We start from the raw sequence: 20,847 nt of genomic DNA, 5'->3' as shown, positions 1-20,847 counted from the left end.
TAAAAAAAACACCTCTTGGGGCATGGATCCTGCCACAGCATGCAGAGACTGGACTAAATGATCTCTCAAGGGCTCACCCAGCTGTACAGGTCTATGAGTCTGTAACACAGAAACATCTTATCTGACACACACCTGCACAGCAGATAGATACACGCCATCTGATATAGTTCATTCAGCACCAGTTCAGTTCAGCTGTTGGATAAACTTGTTCTGCAACGCCCCCAACTCAAGCTTCTTTTATCTCTATTTGTCTGACTTCCGCACATGCTACTCAAGGCATTTAAAAATTAATCTCCTACTTATTTGCACAAAATGGGACCCAGAGGAGGCCAGTGTGACAGTCCTTTCACAGCTAAGGCTCACAGGGACATCTGGGGGACATGTGCACCTTTGCTTCCCGTTTTATAATAGAGTTTTAAGCTCATGGGAGATAAAGGAGAATCATTGTGTCAATGAGACACCTGTTCCTAATAATTTGCAGTTATAGAGCATGTTTTGTCTTCAAAGTGTTTTCCACACACTCATTATCCTCACCTCTATGCATGCTGCAGGTCGCTAGCCCCTTGCTGCTGATGGAGGAAGAACCAATGTATTGTAGGAAGACACCCAAAGCCTGCAGATGATTTGGGGAGGCTTTGAAGTCTATATTGAGGGGTGGGGTTTGCCCTCCCTGATTACACAGACCCAGGTGCTCTCCCTAAGGCCTGTTGGCTCCTGCAGTTCCACTTCATCACTGGCGCAGCAGAGCTGGGCAACTCTGCTAGGCTGGATTGTCAGTCAAACCTCATGGGACATGTCTGACCTTTGGATAACTGAGCACTGCAGCTAAGAGCAGCTCAGATAATTAAGCTCTGACTGCACAAGACTAAGGGAATATCTGTCCATGTTCTGAACAGCCGCGGTGAAAAATAAAATGTCTCACTTGGACAACACACTGGAAAGGTGAAGCCTTGCTTACCCAGCTTCCGAAATACAAGGGAACGAATCTCACAGGATGAAACCAAAGACGCGCCTAGCAACCGGTTTTTGCTTTCCTACCAGAGCTGCAGTTCTCTCTGCAGAGAAAGAGTTCACAAGTGCAGTCGTGTTGAGGTGAAGCACCTGCAGCTTGGTGCAATACGTAACAGGCATGGCTTTTTGAGCTGGACTAGTCCCAGAAGGAGGTGGATGTGAGCTCTCCAGCAAACCAACATATTCAATGAAAACCCAGCTTGAAAAAGGGGCCAAAGCTTTACCAAGGCCTTCTCTTTGTATCTTCCATGGCTCAGCAGCTGCAGGTTAATTTTACCTTCACCAAGTCCCAAAGGAAGTGGCTTTGCTTGTAACACAGTTTCAAACAGACTCAACCCCAGCTTGCAACTACAGCTTTAAACATGTACTTTTCTCTTTGCCACTGGGCTTGTTTTTGGGCATGATTTGCATTTTTTAAAATAACTCTATCTGCTTTATTGGCTGCTACCTGCCTAGATGTCTAAGGTGGTAGCAGATGACCTAATTATAGATAATGCTGAGGAAGTTTCATGACCTGGACCGAGACACCGATAGTTTAGGATTTCACTGTAATGTAATACTACTCCCTGAACAAGCAACACTTAAAGGATCTTACAAAGCCTCATTCTGTGGGACAGATAATATTATTATTTCTGCCTTATAGATGGTAGAACTGAGGCACGGAGAAGTTTGGTGACTTGCTCGGGTCACATATCGAGTCACTGGAAGGACAAGTCTAGGACCCAGGAGCCCTCTTTCTAGTCCTCATCACTTAGACCCCTTAGACTCCTGTCCCTCCCCCCCCAGTCAGACCATAAAATCACTGTTTTGTTAGGCTTAAACTTGATATTTGTTGAATGGACAGGGCTCAGAAAAGCTGAACAGGCTGGACAGACCTGAGTTATTATTTCAGCATTCTGAAGTTCTATTTGTGTAACATATAGCAATTAAAAAAGTTACCCCATGTCATTGTGCTTATTCCTCAAAGTGATGTAGGCATGATATGCAAAGAGTAGGAGCACAAGTAACTAGACAGCAGTTGATGAGCTAGTGGTAGATATTTTAAAACAAAATTCAGAGTTCAGGAGACAGAAAGACCATTTGGGGTTGGAGATATTAGGGCTGTATCACAAAATATGTCTTGGTGAAAAGACATAACATGTTGGTATGCCCTTCGGCCTAAAGTCAAAGGCAAATTTCCTTTTGATCTCCATGTTGCAGTTATCAGCTGATTTTGTGCCAGGACAGTTAATGGGAGTTTTGCCATTGACCTGAATGCAAGTAGGATAAAGCCCATGACAACTTTGGAGACAGAGTTCCTCTAGCAGGGATGACAGCTTTTGGAGCTCCAGAGCTTGCAACTTCTGTTCCACCTTTTCACAAGGGTACAAGAGGAATATCCCCTCATGCAAAGCACTTTTTTTTGGGGCACCAGCACCGGTGTTGCTGGCAGCCTCTTGTAGTCCCAGTGCTCAGAGGACTGCAAGGATTTGCACTTGCCATACATAAGCATAAAGAAGTGATGGAGATCCATGTATCCTCTCCTGACAAAAATACACACCCACACTGTGCAGGGCACAAGGCATCCCTTATTGTTCATAAAGATTCCAGGAAGAAGAAAGAAATGACTGTCAGCACATAAGCAGAAAGCAAGGTGAACACAAGATCAGCATATGCAGGTGGTTGGCTCAGAACAAACCTACGCGAGCAGGAATGTTCTGCTGTGGTTAAGTAAAGTAAATCTGTTCATCTCATATACCATTGCTTAACCTTTCTGGGTATAACCTAGTTGGGGGAGCCAGTGACAATGACACTCTCCATGTGATGGAACAAAAATCTTTTGTTTTAAATAGATCATGAAATGGGGCTAAAAATAAATATCTAGAGATTGTAAAACAAATTTAAACAGAGATTCTTTATTTTGCAGTTTATTAATGCTGAGCATATTTTTTTAAAAAGAGCATTAAAATGAATGTTAAGAGAAACTTACCCCATAGACCAGTTCACCCACCATGCCATTCCATATCTTAGTCTCAGGGTCCCTAGCTCCGTATTTGCCATCTCCAACAATTGACAGCTTGTATTTTATTCCAACATGCTTTGCTATTTCATAAGCTAAGTCTACACAATATCCTTCATATCTCTCATTCCCTTCTAGTTGTTCATGGTTTTTCTTATACATTACATATGGTGATTCCTTTTGAAACAAAAGCAAAGATCAAAAGTCTATGAATATAACACATGCCTTTAAAACATGCAAAATGAGAGCTGTTATTAGATAAATATTTATGTTATTGGCAGATATCAATAGTATTTTCCAGGCAGCTCTTATACAGTAACTGGAAAGATTTGCAAGTCAGCATCATGTAAACATTAAAGGTTTATTGGCAAGACAGACAAGTTTAAAAATCCTTAGAAGCATAACTGAAATACATCAGCAGACCAGTCATGCAAACATATATGCAATTTGCTCTAATCATAGGAGTATTCCCATTAAGGCAATGGGGCTACTCACATGGATGAAGTTACAGACTTTCTTGTGGATCAAGCCCGAATCTTCAGTAGACCAAAGTTAAGCACACCATAATAATGCAGTACATAGCTTATAAAACATGGACATGCCCTATCCTGCTTCCATTGATGTCAATGGCAAAATCCCCATTTATTTAAATGGTGCAGGATTAGGGGCTGATGTTGGACTTTCAAAGAAGTCTGAGGCCTTGAGGTGCCCGGCTCCACCATATGTCATCTAATTCCTGTAGACTTCTTTGAAAACGCCAGCTGAAAGGCTGAATGCTTCTCACTAAATTATAGTGAAGTAAAATATGATCCTTCTAGCAACATCATGAAACTGACTCATGCTTAGTACAACTGTAACAGACACCTAGAGCACAAATAATGCTGTATTACAGGTCACATGAGCAAGAGGCTTTAGAACTGACACAGAAAACGGTATGAGATCTAAGAAGAGAGTCAGTCTCCAGAATCTGGATAAGCACTGGATGTCTTTACTTATTGTCAAAGCATTTCTGATTCCCTGTGGGCCAGATTGTGTCCTCCTTACTCAGTCCACAGGAGTTATGCCTGAGAGAGGGCTGCAAGATTTGGTCCTACAGCCATAAGGGCCAGATCCTGCAATCACATGCATACATAAGTAACTTTACTCACGGGAGGAGTTCCACTGAGTTCAAGTAACTGAGAAGAAGGGAGCACAGTGTTGAGATCAGTGGGACTCCTCCCGTGAGTAAATTTACTCATGCATGTAAGTATTGGCAGGATCAAGCCCTCTGTGCAAGCTGTGGAGGTTGCTGAACTTCTCAGTCACTTGAAGTCGCACAACATTCAACAGCAGGCCTACCTCAGAATAAGTTTCTTACCACCTAAGTACACACTGACTAAGAACATGCAACTTACCAGGATGGTGGTGACTACTATTGTTCTATTCTCCACCGATGAAGTGTCATTAGACACTTGCTGGTCTAGTGCTGGCACAAATCTTTCATATTCATTCCAGTAACCAGCCTACAAAAAGCACAGAGTGGCACCTAGTCACATGTTTTTGTAATGATTTTGATGCACAAAGCTACAGTTGCACTTTGTATTAAAAAAAAAAAAGTTTTTTTAAGCTTCAAAGAAATGAATATTGACCTAAAAGTTTTTCTTGGACCCCACATCAGCTATTACAAAGGTCATGCAACATTTTCTTGCCAACATTGGGCTGTGGGAAGTTTAGTTTAATTTTTACATTGTGTGTAGATACGTAAGTGTGTAGATACAGGGTATAGATATGTAAAACCTATCTGAAAATGATGCATGGTTCTGCATGTATATTATTACATAATAGAGCTTCGTAGAAATATATTGTAAAAGTGATGTTGCAGAAGAATACCCACTGAATAGTTCTTAGATTTCTGCAAGCAGGGAATACAAAAGACGATAAGAAAATAAACTGCAGAATTCTTGAATGAACTACTTCTATTTTGTAGCCTTAACTGTCTCACTTGAACTCTGCCCTTAATCAGTCTCAAACTGGTCTATTTCTAGCACACTAAACCTCTAACCTACGGCAAACAGCTGCGCTTTAAAGTGAAACAACCCCATTCAAACAAAAAACAAAAATACCAACTACTACAAATGTAGATCAGATAAAAACGGGATAAAAATAATATTGGTCCTATGTCCTGGATGAGCAGCATTTAGTTTCGGTCCAGAGACAAGCTTTCAAGACGTTATATGTTAAGTAGCTCTAGGGTTGTGTGCACAGGTTGAAGCACTGAGATTCTTGATATACAGACGTATCCTTTTCTTGAGTAAGGGTACAATTTTCAGAAGTGCCTAAAGGATTTAGGAGCATAAGTTCAATTGACTTTTAGGCCTTAGTGCACAAGATCAGAATTTCAAAGAGATGTGGCTTCCTAAAAGGTACCTACTAGAATTTTTAATGTTAAGTGCCTAATTCTAATTGAAATCAATGGGATTTAGGCACCTAACTTGCTTAGGCCCTTTTCAAAATTCCACTAGGCACCTAAATATTTTTGTAATTTGGGCTGCCAGACACTTTGGAAAATGAGACTTTAAGCTACTATAGCCGTGTCTACACGTGCATGCTACTTCGAAGTAGCGGCACTAACTTCGAAATAGCGCCTGTCATGGCTACACGCGCCGGGCGCTATTTCGAAGTTAACTTCGACGTTAGGCGGCAAGACGTCGAAGTTGCTAGCCCCATGAGGGGATAGGAATAGCGCCCTACTTCGACGTTCAACGTCGAAGTAGGGACCGTGGAGTCGTTGCGCGTCCCGCAACTTCGAAATAGCGGGGTCCGCCATGGCGACCATCAGCTGAGGGGTTGAGAGACGCTCTCTCTTGAGCCCCTGCGGAGATCTATGGTCACCGTGTGCAGCAGCCCTTAGCCCAGGGCTTCTGGCTGCTGCTGCGGCAGCTGGGGATCCATGCTGCAGGCACAGGGTCTGCAACCAGTTGTCAGCTCTGTGTATCTTGTGTTGTTTAGTGAAAGTGTGTCTGGGAGGGGCCCTTTAAGGGAGCGGCTTGCTGTTGAGTCCGCCCTGTGACCCTGTCTGCAGCTGTGCCTGGCACCCTTATTTCGATGTGTGCTACTTTGGCATGTAGACGTTCCCTCGCAGTGCCTATTTTGATGTGGTGCCGCGCAACGTCGAAGTTGAACATCGACGTTGCCAGCCCTGGAGGACGTGTAGACGTTATTCATCGAAATAGCCTATTTCGATGTTGCTACATCGAAACAAGCTATTTCGATGTAGGCTTCACGTGTAGACGTAGCCTATGTCACTTAGGCACTTCTGAGTATTTTATCTTGGGCCATGACACAATGGTCCCTTGAACATCCTGGTTAAAAGCCAGATGCTGTATTATACGATTTTTAAGAGGCTTCTAAAATATATGGGTTCCAAATTCACTATGGCTCTGAGGTCTACAATGGAGATGAAGGAGGAGGTGAAAAGAAATTAAGGAGAAAGGACAGGATCTCAGAGCACCATTGTAGGAGAAAGAGTTGAGATAAAGCAGGGCAAGCACCTCAGGTTTGAAACCAAGGTGTTTGATGTAGGAAGCAGTTCAGAGCGGGGGTAGGAGGGAGAACATGGTCAGAGACTTGACAGTCACTAGATAGCAAGTAGGATGTCTTCATGTCACCAGTAACCAAGGCAGAATGGAACTACCATTCTCATACTATTCCATAGCTAAAGACTTAGGAAAGAGGAGAAATAAATGTAATGGGAAGGGATTCATCATCTTCACAACACTTGTCTGACATGGCTTTTTTTCATAAATTTGCAGCAATACATACTAGCAAAAGTCCAAGAAGAATGCACATTTTGAGAACTGACCTTTCGGGCTCCAGTGGCTTTTGCTTCATACACATCAATTGTGTAATTTGTTCTGCGTCCGTAGGTGTCAAACTGGATATTTCCAGTCATTCCTTGGACTTGTACCTGGAACAGGGAAATAGTAAAACATTGCCATCAAACATTATTTCTGTTTCCCTCCTCATTTATGTCCTGAAGGAACTTACTATCTTCTGATCATTTCCATTAACACCAGTGCCCTGCTCAGCTTCCAACAGAGATACTATTTTGCCTCTGTAAAATTCCTCAGGTCTCCTAGTTTGAACTGTAAACATTAAAATAAACTCTTTTATATCTGCCAGCCCCGGGGCCAGGAGGTTGCCAGATATTCAAACATTCTGGATAATAGAGAGGTATACCTACCAATGCATAACACTAAAGAAAAACAAAATTACATCTTAAGCGACAAACAAAAATGTATGCAGAGTAATTTATTTATCACCTACAGTAGTACTGTACACTATAAACTTATACTATATTTACTTGTATTTACTTTCACTATACTGTACTTATGGAAAATTGAACTAAAATTTACATATGGTTAAAATGTCAGTTATGTGAGAGTTTCGGATGCTAGAATGCCGGATATAAAAGAGTTTACTGTATCAGCCTGCACTGCCTGTGAACTGTTCCAGAGTTCACCTTCCACTGCAAGGTAGGCTGCATTTTAGTGCTGAGTGAATCCTGCAAATCTACTACATGTTTGAGACAGTCTGGCTGGCTGGCTGTTTGGTCGAGAACACTTCCTAAATGGTAAAGGGTGCAGATCATCAAATTCCGTACGCAGCTTCCTTTTATCATAACCTGAAGCAAGGTTTGGGTTGGTTGAGCCAGGAAAATGGGATGTGCCTGGGATGAGAGTGCATCTTATAAAAACCACATAGAAAAGAGACAGAATCACCAGTCATGCAAAAGGGGCCGGCTAGTGCTGCGTGCCACCTTCCCCCACGCATGGAACTGCTCCAGCCTCAAGCCTCCCACCCCCACATCCTTTTAGGGACAGCGAAGGGGAGGCTGACGGTCCCCCCACAACACTTCATAAGGGAACATCACTGGCTCTCTCCCTCGCTCAGAGAGTGAGGGGAAAGTGCACAGTTTGCTGCATTCCTCATTCTGGGTGAGGAGCATAGGAGGCAGATGACTCCAGACTGGTCCCTGCCAGGGGGCATGCCCCCCTCCCTAGCTGTGTGTGCTGGAGCTGCAGCAGCCATGGAGAAGCGCCTCTCACCTGGTTCCAAGCGGCTGAGGTGAGAAAGGGCTGGGGTTGGCCTCTCTCCTGGGGCAAGCTGCATATTGAACCCCTCCTCCCCAGACCCACCCTAGAGTAATGGTTCATGTGAAGCACGTACATTTTCATTTTATTTTCCAAAAACCCCAGAAATGAATAGAGTTAAGACTCAAGCAATGCTCAGTAAATCTAGTATTTATACGCAGAGTTCAAGTTTGCCATGTTTACTCATGCCCTGTGAAATGCCACAGAAACCCTCACAACAAGGGCCCAAGTGGTACGCACTGCATAAGCCTTGTGCTGTAGGGCTAGATCCTAATACTTTTACATGGAGTTGCATCTTATTCCACAATTTGAACTGGTCAAGTAAATATGGGCGAAGATATTACACTTCAATCCCATTAGCGCAAGAGTGGCAGAATTATGTCGATACCCTTGTAAAGAGATTGAGCTTTGTCTAGATGAATGATGCTATATAAATGTAAGCCATTACCATTACTTAATCACTTTAATGACTTGGAAAGACCTATGAAGCACTTTGTTTCAAAGGAAAAAAAATCTGTCTTGTTTCCTTAGTATTAAAGGAGGAGATATGCCAATTTGTCACTTATCAGCACTGACAAGCTTCCAGTGAAGACTGAAGAGGTGACTGTCAGAAATTTCAGTGGGGATAATTTATGTTAAATGTGAGGGACATTTTATAGCAGAAATAAGAGTTGGGTGATGGAACAACCTGCTAAAGGAGGCTGTGGAATCACACAGAGCTGTTCATTGACCTGTCTAGGGTGGCATAGAGATGATACGGTCAATCAAGTGGTGATGTGCTTAAACTGCCTATGAGGGCTTATGGCCCATCTGCAACTGCTAGCAGCAAAAATCCCCAGTGGGTACAGAAGGGACACTAGATGAGGAGGCCTTTGAGTTACTACAGAGAATTCTGGTTGCATCTTGCCAACAAGCTCAGGGTTCAACAGATCACAACAGTTTGGATTGGGAAGGAATTTTCCCTTGGGTCAAATTGGCAGAGACCACTGGGGGACGGGGGTTACCTTTCTCTGCAGTATGGGGCACAGCTGTCTTGTTGGCTTAAAATAGAATAAATAGTGGATTCTCTGTAAATTTTAATCTTTTAGTCATGAACTGAAGATTTCAATCACTCAAACAAATCGCCCTCACATAGAGTGACAGACACATGGGTTACACTTTACCTATGAATCTGGCCCACCAACTAAATTTGGCATGAAGGGATTTTACTGTGATGTGATCCATCCCTTTGCATCATGACAAGACTGACTGTATCATTAGCTGTTCCAATTTGAATTCATCTGTCTTAAACATTGGAGATCATAAATGCACTCAGTATTCCAAATGAGGACACCACAGGACCTTGTATAATGGCCATAACAGCTCCCTTTATACTTGCTATATTTTTTCTGGTGCATTCTAGGATTCCATCTGACTTTTTATGGCTGCATTAGACTGGGGACTCATAGTCTTGCTGTGATCAATACACCCACATGTTTCTTCCTTTCCTTTGCTTCCAACTGAGAGGTCCCCAGCTTAGAGCAAAACTCCTTGTGGGTAGTCTCTATGTACATGCCATTACAGTATTAAATTTCATCCCGTTGCCATTACTCCAGATTTCAAGGTCATTCAGATCTTCTGGTATGATATTCTGGTCCTCCTCTATATTGGCAATACCTTACAACTTCATGTCCTTTGCAAATTTTATTAGCACACTCTCACGTCTTGTGCCCAGGTCATGTATTAAAATGCTAAATAATATTGGTACCAAGACTGAACCTTGATAAACTCCATTAGTAATTTCCCTCCAGCCTGAAAGTTCACCTTTCAGTATCCTACTGTAGTCCCTTTTTTAATCAGGTCCTTGTTCCCCAGCCAAGGCTCATCTTAATCCCCATCTTCTACAATGTAGCTAATTGTTTCCCATGTGGAACTGTACATATGCTTATCAAAATCAAGATAGGTTAGATTTATTGCAATTGCTTTGCTTTAAAAAAATCAATTATCTTTTCAAAGAAAGATATCCAGTTGGTCTGGCATGATCTACCCTTTGAAGAAGGTCTTGTAAAAGGCCATATTGTATTTTATCCCAATTACCATTTAACTCTATGCCTTAACCACTTCCCTTTTCAAAATTTGTTCCAAGATCTTGCATACAACTGAGGTCAGACTAAGGGGGTCTGTAGTTTTCCAAATCACTTTGCCCCCATTTCTTAAATATAGCTATTCTATTAGCAGTTCTCTAGTCATAGCATACAAACTCTGAGTTTACAGATTTATTAAAAGCCCTTGCTTTTGGGCTTGTAATTTAATGTGCCAATACCTTTAATGTTCAGGTCAGTTGTCAACTTATTGGACATTTTAGATTCAAATTTAGGGGAAGAAATACAGATTTACACAGTTTTTCAAAAATATAAGGAAACAGAATCAGGTAGTACAAATCTGCCTTTTGTTGGCAAGGCGATTGCAATTTGACATTGAGTCTGATGCTTGGATTGGGTATTTGAAGGTTTTCTTGTATTGAATATTCTTTATTTTAGGTGCTCCAAGACTGACATGATAGGAAATATTATTAATGGAATGTCATAACTTCCTGAAGCAAAGGTACAAGATCATCATCTAAATAGCAAAAAGAACACATTTCATTGTGTGGGTTCTGGTAGGATGTGGTGAGGGGTATGTTGCGATAGATGAATAAACCTTGTCTTCATTGTTATAATAGTTAAATATTTACCTATATTTGAAGATTCATCTTAAATCACCCTGATGCGTATCAATTTTCCAAGACTGCCGCAATCATGAATTTGGCTCTGTGTGTCTTATGAATCTTTCATTAAAGGTGGAGCCTTTTACCAACCAACACATGGATTTTTTTTAACCTCTCTTTAAACAGGGTGTGTTTTGTTGCACTGTTTGTGTTGCTGTTGAAGCCTTGTTGATGTAAGTGCTCTGGGATCTCTTTTGAAGGGTTTATGTATCACTTCTAATTAAGTTCTGACACTACAAATCTTTTAACTGTTATGAAGGTTGAATTTAATTACCTTATCTTCAGAAGTGTGTAATGCTACATTAATGAAATTACAGTGAGGGCATTTGTTAGGGAACTGACATAGTGATATATGAAGTGTTCTGACAGTGAGAGACTGAATCATATCTCTCATTCCTTGAGAGAGGGAATTATCACTTTGATTTGATCCTTCCAACTTGACAAATTTGAAAATGCAATAATTAGGTCAAGTATCTGAAGCCTGATCTAGGGATCCTTTTTATATGATGCGGCCTTAATTCCATTAACTCCATTGACTCCAGTGGACTTATTCCTGACTCAGAGATCTAACTCAGAGCAAAATCAGATCCTATATTTGAGAGATTCTCATTCGCTATCCAATACAAAAGGGAAAAATTGACACATGCCAAAAAAAGCACAGCCTTTTGATCTATAGTAAATGAAATACTATAATTAATGGTTTAATAGTACTAGAGTTTGGCCAAGCAGGAAGTAAGCAAATTGGAAATAAGGTTATACTTGGGTTTGGAAGGCAGGTGTGAGGCAAAACCCAGGACTAGGGTTCAGTCTAGTGCAGAAATCCTGAAGTCTGTTAAAATAGTCCATCGTATTGTTTGTGAAACTTTTAGAAGAAAAATGAGTTGATTTTTGACTGCTATAATACAATAGATCAATTGTAGCCAGACAGAGTCTCCCCCTTACAAGCCAGCTTGCTCGTTGCCCGCCCCCCCACCGAGGAGCATACAGGGCACGGAAATGGCTGCTGACAGCACAGTCTTTGATGCCCTCATTGAGACCCAGATATGCTAGCTTATCGTGACCCTGAGAAGCAGAAAGTACAGCTAGAAGGCTAACAGGCCAGACTGTCAACATGAGAGGGGGGGGACCCTCAGAAATCACCCCAGCTGGCATTGATCAATATGATGCACACACACACAATCACCCAGAAGAGGACGTGCCCCGCCCGCACAAAAGAATGTCCTGTACTCCTAAATTGTTTATCTCTTGTCTTACAAGTGCAAACTAAGTAGAAATGCCCTTGTAACAAACTGGAGTCACAAAGACAGACCAGTATGATCTGGCACCATAGATAAGAAAGAGAATACATAACCCAAAAGGGGGTATAAAAGATGGGTCCAGCAGAACTCTAACTTTGAGTGCATTTCCACCAACTACCTGCTGGTCAGGTCAGGTGATTGCCTCCCGAGGTCCACAGCTGGGGACGCCCAACCTCGTATTCGTCTTTCTGCGGAATTGAGTGACCGATCCGGCTTGGCTACGCTGGTGTCGAGAGACGCAGAGAGGGTAAGATACACCCATGCTAGGTCTCTGACTTTTTTGTGCACAGCTAAAGATTAGAGCTCTGTAACTAGTATCAAGATATCATTGTGTTAGATGGTAACAGATATCTTTGTATTGGATTGTAACGTAACTTTTTAACACCTGTACTTTGCTAGCATATAAGAAATAAACAATAGCCTTTTGTAACCGTACGCTTATAACTGTAGCTTAATAAACTTGTAACTAGTTAAGATCCAAGCCTAACTATTTTGTTAACCCTTTTGTCACTGCAACACAGCCGGCACAACAAAAGAACTTTAACCATTTGGTTACAACAGCCTGGCTGTAGGTGAGAGTGCTAGGAGCTGCCTGCTCTAACAGTAAAAAACTGGGTTGCTTAGGACCCAGGGGAATCCATCAGCCTGTCTTGGCTGCTTGCAGCGACGAGCTCTCTGCTCTTGTAGTTTTAAACTTGGATGATAACAAGGGCATAGTTGGTACCTCACCGCACATTACCTGGCCACCGGCTAACAGAATTGGCGCAGCGAGCAGGGTTGTGACACAGGCTGTACCGCAGTGACAAAATGAAACCGGTCATGATAAACAACTCAGATTTCCTTGACATAGAAAAGAATCTAGCTCAGGAAGGATGGGGTAACCCACAGTGGAGTAAAGATGTGATAGAGAAGGATTGGGGAAAACTGAAGGACATTTGGCAACACTATTGTAACTGGAGAACTGCCTGTAAAATGAAAAGAGGGAAAGGCAAAGGTGCTTACATCTGGCTTTTAACTAACATATGGCAGGCAGCCAGTAAGAGCTACCGGAACTTGGAAGCTGAGCTCCTTAAAGTACAAGCAGAAAGGGACACGTTGTAAAAAGAATGCCAGAATTTAGACACTCGAGTGTGCACACTAAAGACAGATATAGAGCACCTTCAATGAAGGCTGCTGCCCCTGATTGAAAAGGAAGGTGTGGAGTGAAGGAAGAAGCTAGAAGCCAAGCCACGGAGCATTAATCGAGCTAAGGTAGAGACCGCTCTGTGGTTAGACCCTGAGGAATGGGACGGGGATATTTGGGACTCCTCTCCTGATGAGTCCTCCCTCTCCTCCGACAAGGAGGTACCCCCAGTCCGGGTGCGGCCACTTATCACCTACCAAAAGTCAGAAGAGGAGGAGGAAGAAGAATCTAGTGATGCAGGCGATGTAAATGGTAGGTCCTCGGTCAAGAAAAGGGACAAGAAATTAGGGAAAGGTAGAAAGAAAACCCCAGTGTCACGAAAAACTACCTCCCGAATGTACAAGCCCTCTGAATTAAAAGAAATCCAGCAAGATTTTTCTAAAAAGCCAGGAGAGGGGATAATAGAATGGCTAGTACGCCTATGGAACTCCGGGGCGGGGCATATACGTCTTGTCGCCCGTGAATGTGACCAGCTTAATTTGGGGGCAGAGATATCCCTCAGCTGCCCTGAACAGGAAAGCCCCAGAACACTATGGACCTTAGTCACTAGGTGGGCTGCGGAAATACATCCAGCAGACCGAGATGAACCCATAGTCATACCATGGGCTAATGCAGAGGAAGCTAAGGAAGCCCTGCAAACTATAGCCACCATTAGTTTGCTCAGCCACCTGCACCAGAGTGAAAATAGGGACGAAAGAAGCCCGTGGGAACAGTTGGCCCGAGTAAATGATCTGAGACCTTTGTTAAAGGGAGCTGCCAGTGCCCATAAGGCAATGGCATTGTCCCTCCGAATGGAGGTACAAAGTAATACTGACCTCACCTTTCAAGATTTGCTTCGTCGCCTAATACAATATTTCAGAGAGTTTGGGGAAAGTAAAACCCCACTAAACAAAGCTAAAGTGCGACAGTTAAAAGAGGAGCAAAAGGGTAGACAAGAAAGCTCCCAATCCAAGAAACGGGGGGGGCTTTAAGCCCAAACGTGAAACAACTCCAGAGGAGAAAGAGCTCCGAACAAAGCTATGGAAACAGTGCCTGGTCTTAGGCTATCCCAAAGATGTAATTCATGGGCTGCCAACTGAAAAGCTAAAACTCCTAGCTGCCTTTGGAAAGGCCAGAGAGGAGGAAACAGCAGTAACTCCTGATGCTCCTCCTCTCCCAGACACCCTTTACACACCACTACGGCAGCAACTACGCGAGCTGCCATCCCCAGTCGATCTCGATCAGGTAAACTAGGTGGCAGGGGTCAGTCTCCCCTCCAAGTAAATCAGTTAACAAGGGCATAGTTGGTACCTCACCGCACATTACCCGGCCACCGGCTAACATCAATACACACAGGTAAATATGATAATCATATATATGTGGTTTGCAGTTTATCTCCTCGAGGACAAAATATTCACCCAGTTTTATTTGATTTTGCGCCATATTTTTGATCTCAACCTAGCCTCAGAATATGACTAGTACTGAATCATGAGTCAGTGCATCTTGAGGACAGCTTCTAACTCAGATCCACTTGCAGAATCACCAGTTTACAGTACAGGGGGAACTGTGTCACATTGGCTGGCTATTACAGCTGGTGCCTAGTTGTCGCTTTTAATTCTTATCACCACTGACTTCTAGAAAAGAAGTTTTTGGCCATGGAGAGGAGGACATGTGTGTGACATGCTGAATACATCACCATGGGCCTTGACCGGACAGAACACCAGATCTCTCTTGTGTTTGTCATTACCCTCTTTAATGGCCTGGGAACAGATTAGTCACTGTTACTTCTGCACCAAGGCCCTCTGCTTATAGGGCAGAACAAGGAGTCTCAAACTGTGGGTTGGGCCCCCAAAATAGGTCATGGCCTTGTTTTATTTGGGGTTGCCAGGGCTGGTGTTAGACTTGCAGAGTCTGGGACTGACACCAAAGCTTCTGGGTGGTACCGCTCAGGGTTTGGCTTCAGCCCTGGGCAACAGGGCTCAGAAAACAACTTCCCCCCATCCTCAAGTTTTGCCCCCCACAAGGTAGCAAGGATCAGGCTTTGATTTTGACCACCACCCACGTCAACAGGACTCTGGCTTCAGTTCCCCTTCCATGGATCATAAAGTAATTTGTTGTCAGAAGGGGTTCAAATGTGCCTCAGGTCATGAAGTTTGAGAAACCTTGGACTAGAAGGATGGGAGTTCTGCTCCTTTGGCAGGTACAGAGCCCTCAAACGTGCATTTGTTACAAAGCTGCAGGGGTAGATTTACAGGTAGCTTTTGAAAGTTGCATCCATCATCATGTCCATGCTCAGGAGAAACTCAGCCTTCTTCTGTTGTTGTAAAGACACACACTGTAAAAAAAGGTGAGATACCTGTTCAATAGGTTAGGTACGTTCACCCTTACCATTTTCAATGCTCTTTCTATATCGATTCCTTGGCTCCAGGGCACGGCAGGGTTTGCTAGGCAGTCTCCAGCGCTACCTCTCCTGGAGACATCAACACGCTGCCTTCGGAGATAGCGGAAAGCCTCTGCTATGACTAGTATTGCATCATGGGTCAGTGCAGACGTATACTAAAATTGATGCAAATAAAATATTGTGACAGACTGCACTCTGGAAATCGCCTGAGGTTCTCAAGGTCAGTTCTTTCTCATTCTTAAAATGTTTACAGCAGCAACAATTTCAACTCCCCCCATATCACCTGCCAAGTAACAGTTACATGGATTTCAAGTAAAAATTTAACGTAATGATCTCCTACAACGTATTGAAAATCAAATAGTTATATAAATTACTGGCTAGTTTTAATTGGAGAGCTGCCTGTCTAAAGCAGGTTGATGAAGAGGACCCATAATGCAATGTTGGGCCGTGTTGTAAGCAACTGCAAGAGCAATATACAATATACCTATTTGGGCTTTGCTTGCATATTTTTTTTTAAATAAGGTAACAACACAAGGAGTTAGGAGTCATTTAAAATTAACACTCATGATTTCTGTGCGGCCTGTGTTTCTGATTAGCTAGGATATGTGGCTAGCAATAAGTTGGTCTATTTCTTTTACCCCCCAAAATAATTCCCAAATAACCTCACCCTCATAATTTTCTCACACTACAATTGCTACTCAGGTTATAAATCTGATATCACTCCCAATTCAAAAGCAATAAATGTCCTTAGGAGATATGTCTGTATTTTTTCATATCCACTGAGTCCTAGGAAAAGACTCCGTTGCTAGAGACTGGCCTAACCTGTGGACGCTGAGATATTGATTTCTGTCTGAGTGCTCCTCACGAGCCTAGGATTTAGACTTCTCTGTGTTTACAGGATTGGCGTTACATTTAAACACTGCGGCTGCGTCCACACTACAGTCCCCTTTCGAAAGGGGAATGCAAATGAGGCAAATCAGAAATGCAAATGCAGCACCGATTTACACATCTGAGGCTTCATTTGCATATTCACATTTTCTAAGGAGAGTCTTTTGAAAGAAAGACAGCAAGGTAGATGGGGTTCTTTTGAAATAAATCCCTGTTTTCGACAGCACCCTTCTTCCTAAAAAAAAAAATAGGAAGAAAAGTGCTTTTGAAAACAGGGGTTTCTTTTGAAAGAACCCCATCTACACTGCGGTTTTTTTCCTTTCGAAAGACTCTTTTTCAAAAATGTGAATATGCAAATGAACTGTGAGATATGCAAATTGGCACTGCATTTGCATTTTTCATTTGCCTCATGCATTTCCCTTTCGAAAGAGGACTGTAGTGTAGACACAGCCTGTATGTACACTCCCTTCGTAATCATAAAATTGAATCCTGCAAACATCTATAGGACCTAATTTTGGTGCTATTGCATCATCAGACCCCATTTGATGTTTACAGTTTTTGTATATAAATGAGAGAAATACTGGAATTCCTAAAAAGAATCTAGTGAATGTATGCACATTCTGGAATGCTCACCTGTTTCCCTGTACTTAGCAAACCTTACTGCATGATCATTTGGAGCCCCTTGTGTCCTATTTAACTTACAGTGTTGTGAAAACAAATGAACACTACCCAGGTACAAGTCAGAAAGATGGAATCCTGGCTTCAGTAGCATTTTCAGCTGATCTACAGGACATCAGTAATTCTATTGACTTCGATGGCAGTTATTACTATCCTGTAGGTGACAGCAAAACCCTGGCTGGCTACTATATTGAAAAATGGATTTGATCTTATTGTGGGAGGTTCCCCATTTGGGTAATAACCCTGTAAAACATGGTAACTTTTTACAAAACTGGAAGGGGTGTGTTTATGCCTGCAGAGCCAGAGAAACACACCTGATAAAAAAAGCACAGACAGCGTCAGGAAAAAGATTTTTTGTGCCAGCCATTCTTCCCAAGTTTTAAATTATGATCCTGTTTATAAACACTTGATAGCCTTGTCTTTTTCATGGTGAGATCATCTTTACAGCTGAGATTTGCTTGATGCAACTGCTTATTTCAGTCACAGCCTACCTCACCTTTTGTCCTGTGGTTATGGCCCTGTACTACGTTCTCTTGCTCTTTCTAATACATGAACAAATATTAAACAACCCAGTCCATGTAACAATACAGAATCTGATATTTTAAAAAGATATTTATTCTTGCATGAAAAGTAATCGTGTAATAGCTTTCCAATCTAGCACTACATAAAGCCTGCATGGTGACAATTTTTTCAGTAGACTGGATCAATTGTCAGTAACCTTAATGCAGTGCCTTCCAAGTTATGCCAAGAGAGCTATCTAATTTTCTACTTTATTTGAATTCTATTTACAAATGCATGAGCAGGCAAAGAAAGAGAGAGAGCGAGAGGGAGGAAAGGCTGATAAAATACAGAATAAATTAAAAATCCAGAGCTTTAATCTCTAGGCAATTTTATTCCCTAACAAAAAAATTAGATAAATCCTGTGCTTTTGGACTGATTGATAAATCCTGTGCAAGTTTCTATAATGAGCAGTACATTTATACAAAGACAATGCAATCTCTCTGTTTCACTATATATTTACAATTATTTTTAAAAATAGAGAATAATTTCCCATCTCCCCCAGTGTAAATTGCTTTTAACTGGATTAAAATATGCCTAGGATAATATCACATGTTTCTAGCTTTTAAGACTAGCATGATACTTCCTTTTATACCTGGATCTTCCAGAGAGATCCTTAAAATGACAGGTACTCTTGGCTTTGTAATTAGTAGGGGACATTGGCTACATCTACACTAGCCCCAAACTTTGAAATGGCCACGCAAATGGCCATTTCGAAGCTTACTAAGGAAGCGCTGAAATGCATATTCAGAAATTCACTTCGAAATTGACGCGCCTTGCCACCGCGTGGCTCGTCCCGACGGGGCTCTTTTTCCAAAGGACCCCGCATACTTCGAAGTCCCCTTATTCCCATCAGCTCATGGGAGTTGGGGCTAGTGTAGACACGGCCATCAAGGTTAACCCTGTTTTGTGGGACAATGGCTAACTTTCTCCCCATGGACTCTTTAGTGGTAGAGTGGGTGTGAAATGGCCCATGTCAGGGGGCCTTTGTGATGTTATTGGGGAGGTTCACCTCTGAGTAGTTTGGTGTCAGCTTGGACTGAAATGGCTAAATGGAGCTGGTAAAATAGCATTGACCATGAGTTTTCTTGGGGAAGAGGTGTCCATTTCATTCACGTAAAATTCAGTAAAGGAATAAGAAATTTCCTTCCTTGTAAAAATTAACGAGAAGACAGCAGAACAGCTTCAGCTGTGGCTGGTAGAAAGGTTTAGGATTCCTCCTATAAGGTCAGTACAGGGGCAAGGATGAGCTCCCTCCAAGGAGATCGCCTTAAAAGTGACAGATTTTGAGTCCTCTCCTGAGGGCTCAAATGTGCTGCACTGCATGGAATAAGCACTGGTAGAAACATCATTATCTATCAGCCATCTATCAGGAAATGGAGGACCTCCCCATTAGCTATGTAGGTGCAATAGAGGAGGCCTAACCTTTGGAGGAGAAGGGAGAAAGAAAGAGCACGACAATCACACAAAGCACTTTGTTTAGCCCTTTATGATTTCAAACATTACATGATGAACCCTAACAAAACCCTCTGCTGGGGAGGTAAGTGAAAACCATCACTCACAATTTTACTGATGGGGCAGAAAACTAAAGGTGCATCTACACGCATAGGAAGATCAATGCTGTAGTGGTCAATCTTCTAGGGTTCGATTTAGTGTGCTTAACAAGGCCACACTAAATTGAACCACTGTTGACCTCCTTGCTGCCATGAGGAGTAAGGAAAGTCAAAGAGAAAGTTTCTACCGTTGACCTCCCGCTGTGCATATGGCAGAAAAAAAATCGATTTAGGATATGTCAGCTACAGCTACGCAATTCACATAGCCGGAGTTGCATATCTTAAATTGCTTTTTCCTGGACCTGGCCTACGAGACAAACAAAATCAGGGTGGGGCAATAATAGGCTGTGATTCTGTTATTAGCAAAAACCCTTTATGGCCTGTTACACCAGAGGGAGTTTTAGCAAATCTAAGCTATGCCCTGGTGCCCTAAGGAATCTGTGAGAGGCTTTCTCCAGTTTACCCAACCTAGACTACTATGCCATGCCTGTTGAAGGGATGCAGTAACATGGAGAGTGAAGGGGACCAACAGGTAACATGTCCAGAAGTGCTGTACCTCTTTATGGATGGAGGTTTCCTGATACACAGGTAAAAAGAGTGAAAACTACAATGTACCTCAGCAGTTCTGTGATAAAGGAGGGCATCATTCTGATTCTTTGACAGCCCAAACTACCATAGCTATAGTTCCTAGTCATTATTAATAAAATAACATAAATAAAAATAAAATAAATAAAAATACATAAAAATATAAAATTTATACATGAAGCAGGTTGCACTTCACATCCAAGTGGCATTAGAGGCGGAGTGGGCAACACCACAGTAGCATATTTACCTTAGAGGACCATAGTGCTTTTTTTACTACCCTTTGGTCTTGCCTACTGTACCACCTTCCTTCAAAGGAAGGATGGTAATTAGGGTGTTGGGAGTTTACTAATGAAGTGCTGCGCTGCATAGGCAGTACTTCATTAAGCAAATTCCCCTTGGCAACGTCAAAAATTTGGAGGAGTAAAGGGACTCTGCAGTTGCCCCGGCACTTGGAAGTACCGGCAGGGGAGCCGTGGCTAGACGTGTGCCGGTACTTTGAAGTTTAAAACTTCGAAGTTGCCGCAGGGGGTAATTTGCTTAATGAAGTGCTGCCTATGCACTGCAGCACTTCATTAGTAAACTGCCAACACCTTAATTACCATCCTTCCTTCGAAGGAAGGCTGTAGTATAGACAAACCCTTCGTGTTCTACTAGACCTTGTTCAGCACAGTGCTAACGCATCTAGTTATGGACACAAGTTGTTAAACTGATGACACTTCCCCTTATCCAGAGATGTGCAGTACAAGTACAGATATTCATATACCCAAGCTGCATCGTCTGCATTTAAGTACCTTTTTATGCACAGTCTCTTACTAACAATGCAAACCTCAGCTGGA

At 42.4% G+C, this 20,847-nt stretch overlaps 1 protein-coding gene across 3 annotated transcripts in view; it reads right to left on the bottom strand.

Annotated features, from left to right (window-relative positions):
• The window catches only part of GRIA3 (glutamate ionotropic receptor AMPA type subunit 3), a 242,231-nt gene that overhangs the window by 90,439 nt on the left and 130,945 nt on the right, over positions 1-20,847 (bottom strand). For 2 of the 3 annotated variants that reach the window (XM_075008077.1, XM_075008079.1), the window contains exons 7-10: positions 15,737-15,904; positions 6,852-6,956; positions 4,405-4,512; positions 2,981-3,187 (exon numbers count right to left, since the gene is read on the bottom strand). In XM_075008077.1, coding sequence (XP_074864178.1) covers positions 2,981-3,187; positions 4,405-4,512; positions 6,852-6,956; positions 15,737-15,904 — 588 coding nt within the window. The remainder of the gene's footprint in view (positions 1-2,980; positions 3,188-4,404; positions 4,513-6,851; positions 6,957-15,736; positions 15,905-20,847) is intronic. The other variant, XM_075008078.1, reaches the window with a different exon arrangement.

Source organism: Carettochelys insculpta, chromosome 13 (genome assembly GCF_033958435.1).
Source record: "Carettochelys insculpta isolate YL-2023 chromosome 13, ASM3395843v1, whole genome shotgun sequence".
Taxonomy (NCBI): Eukaryota; Metazoa; Chordata; order Testudines; family Carettochelyidae; genus Carettochelys; species Carettochelys insculpta.
This window is presented reverse-complemented; position numbering and strand designations above follow the sequence as displayed.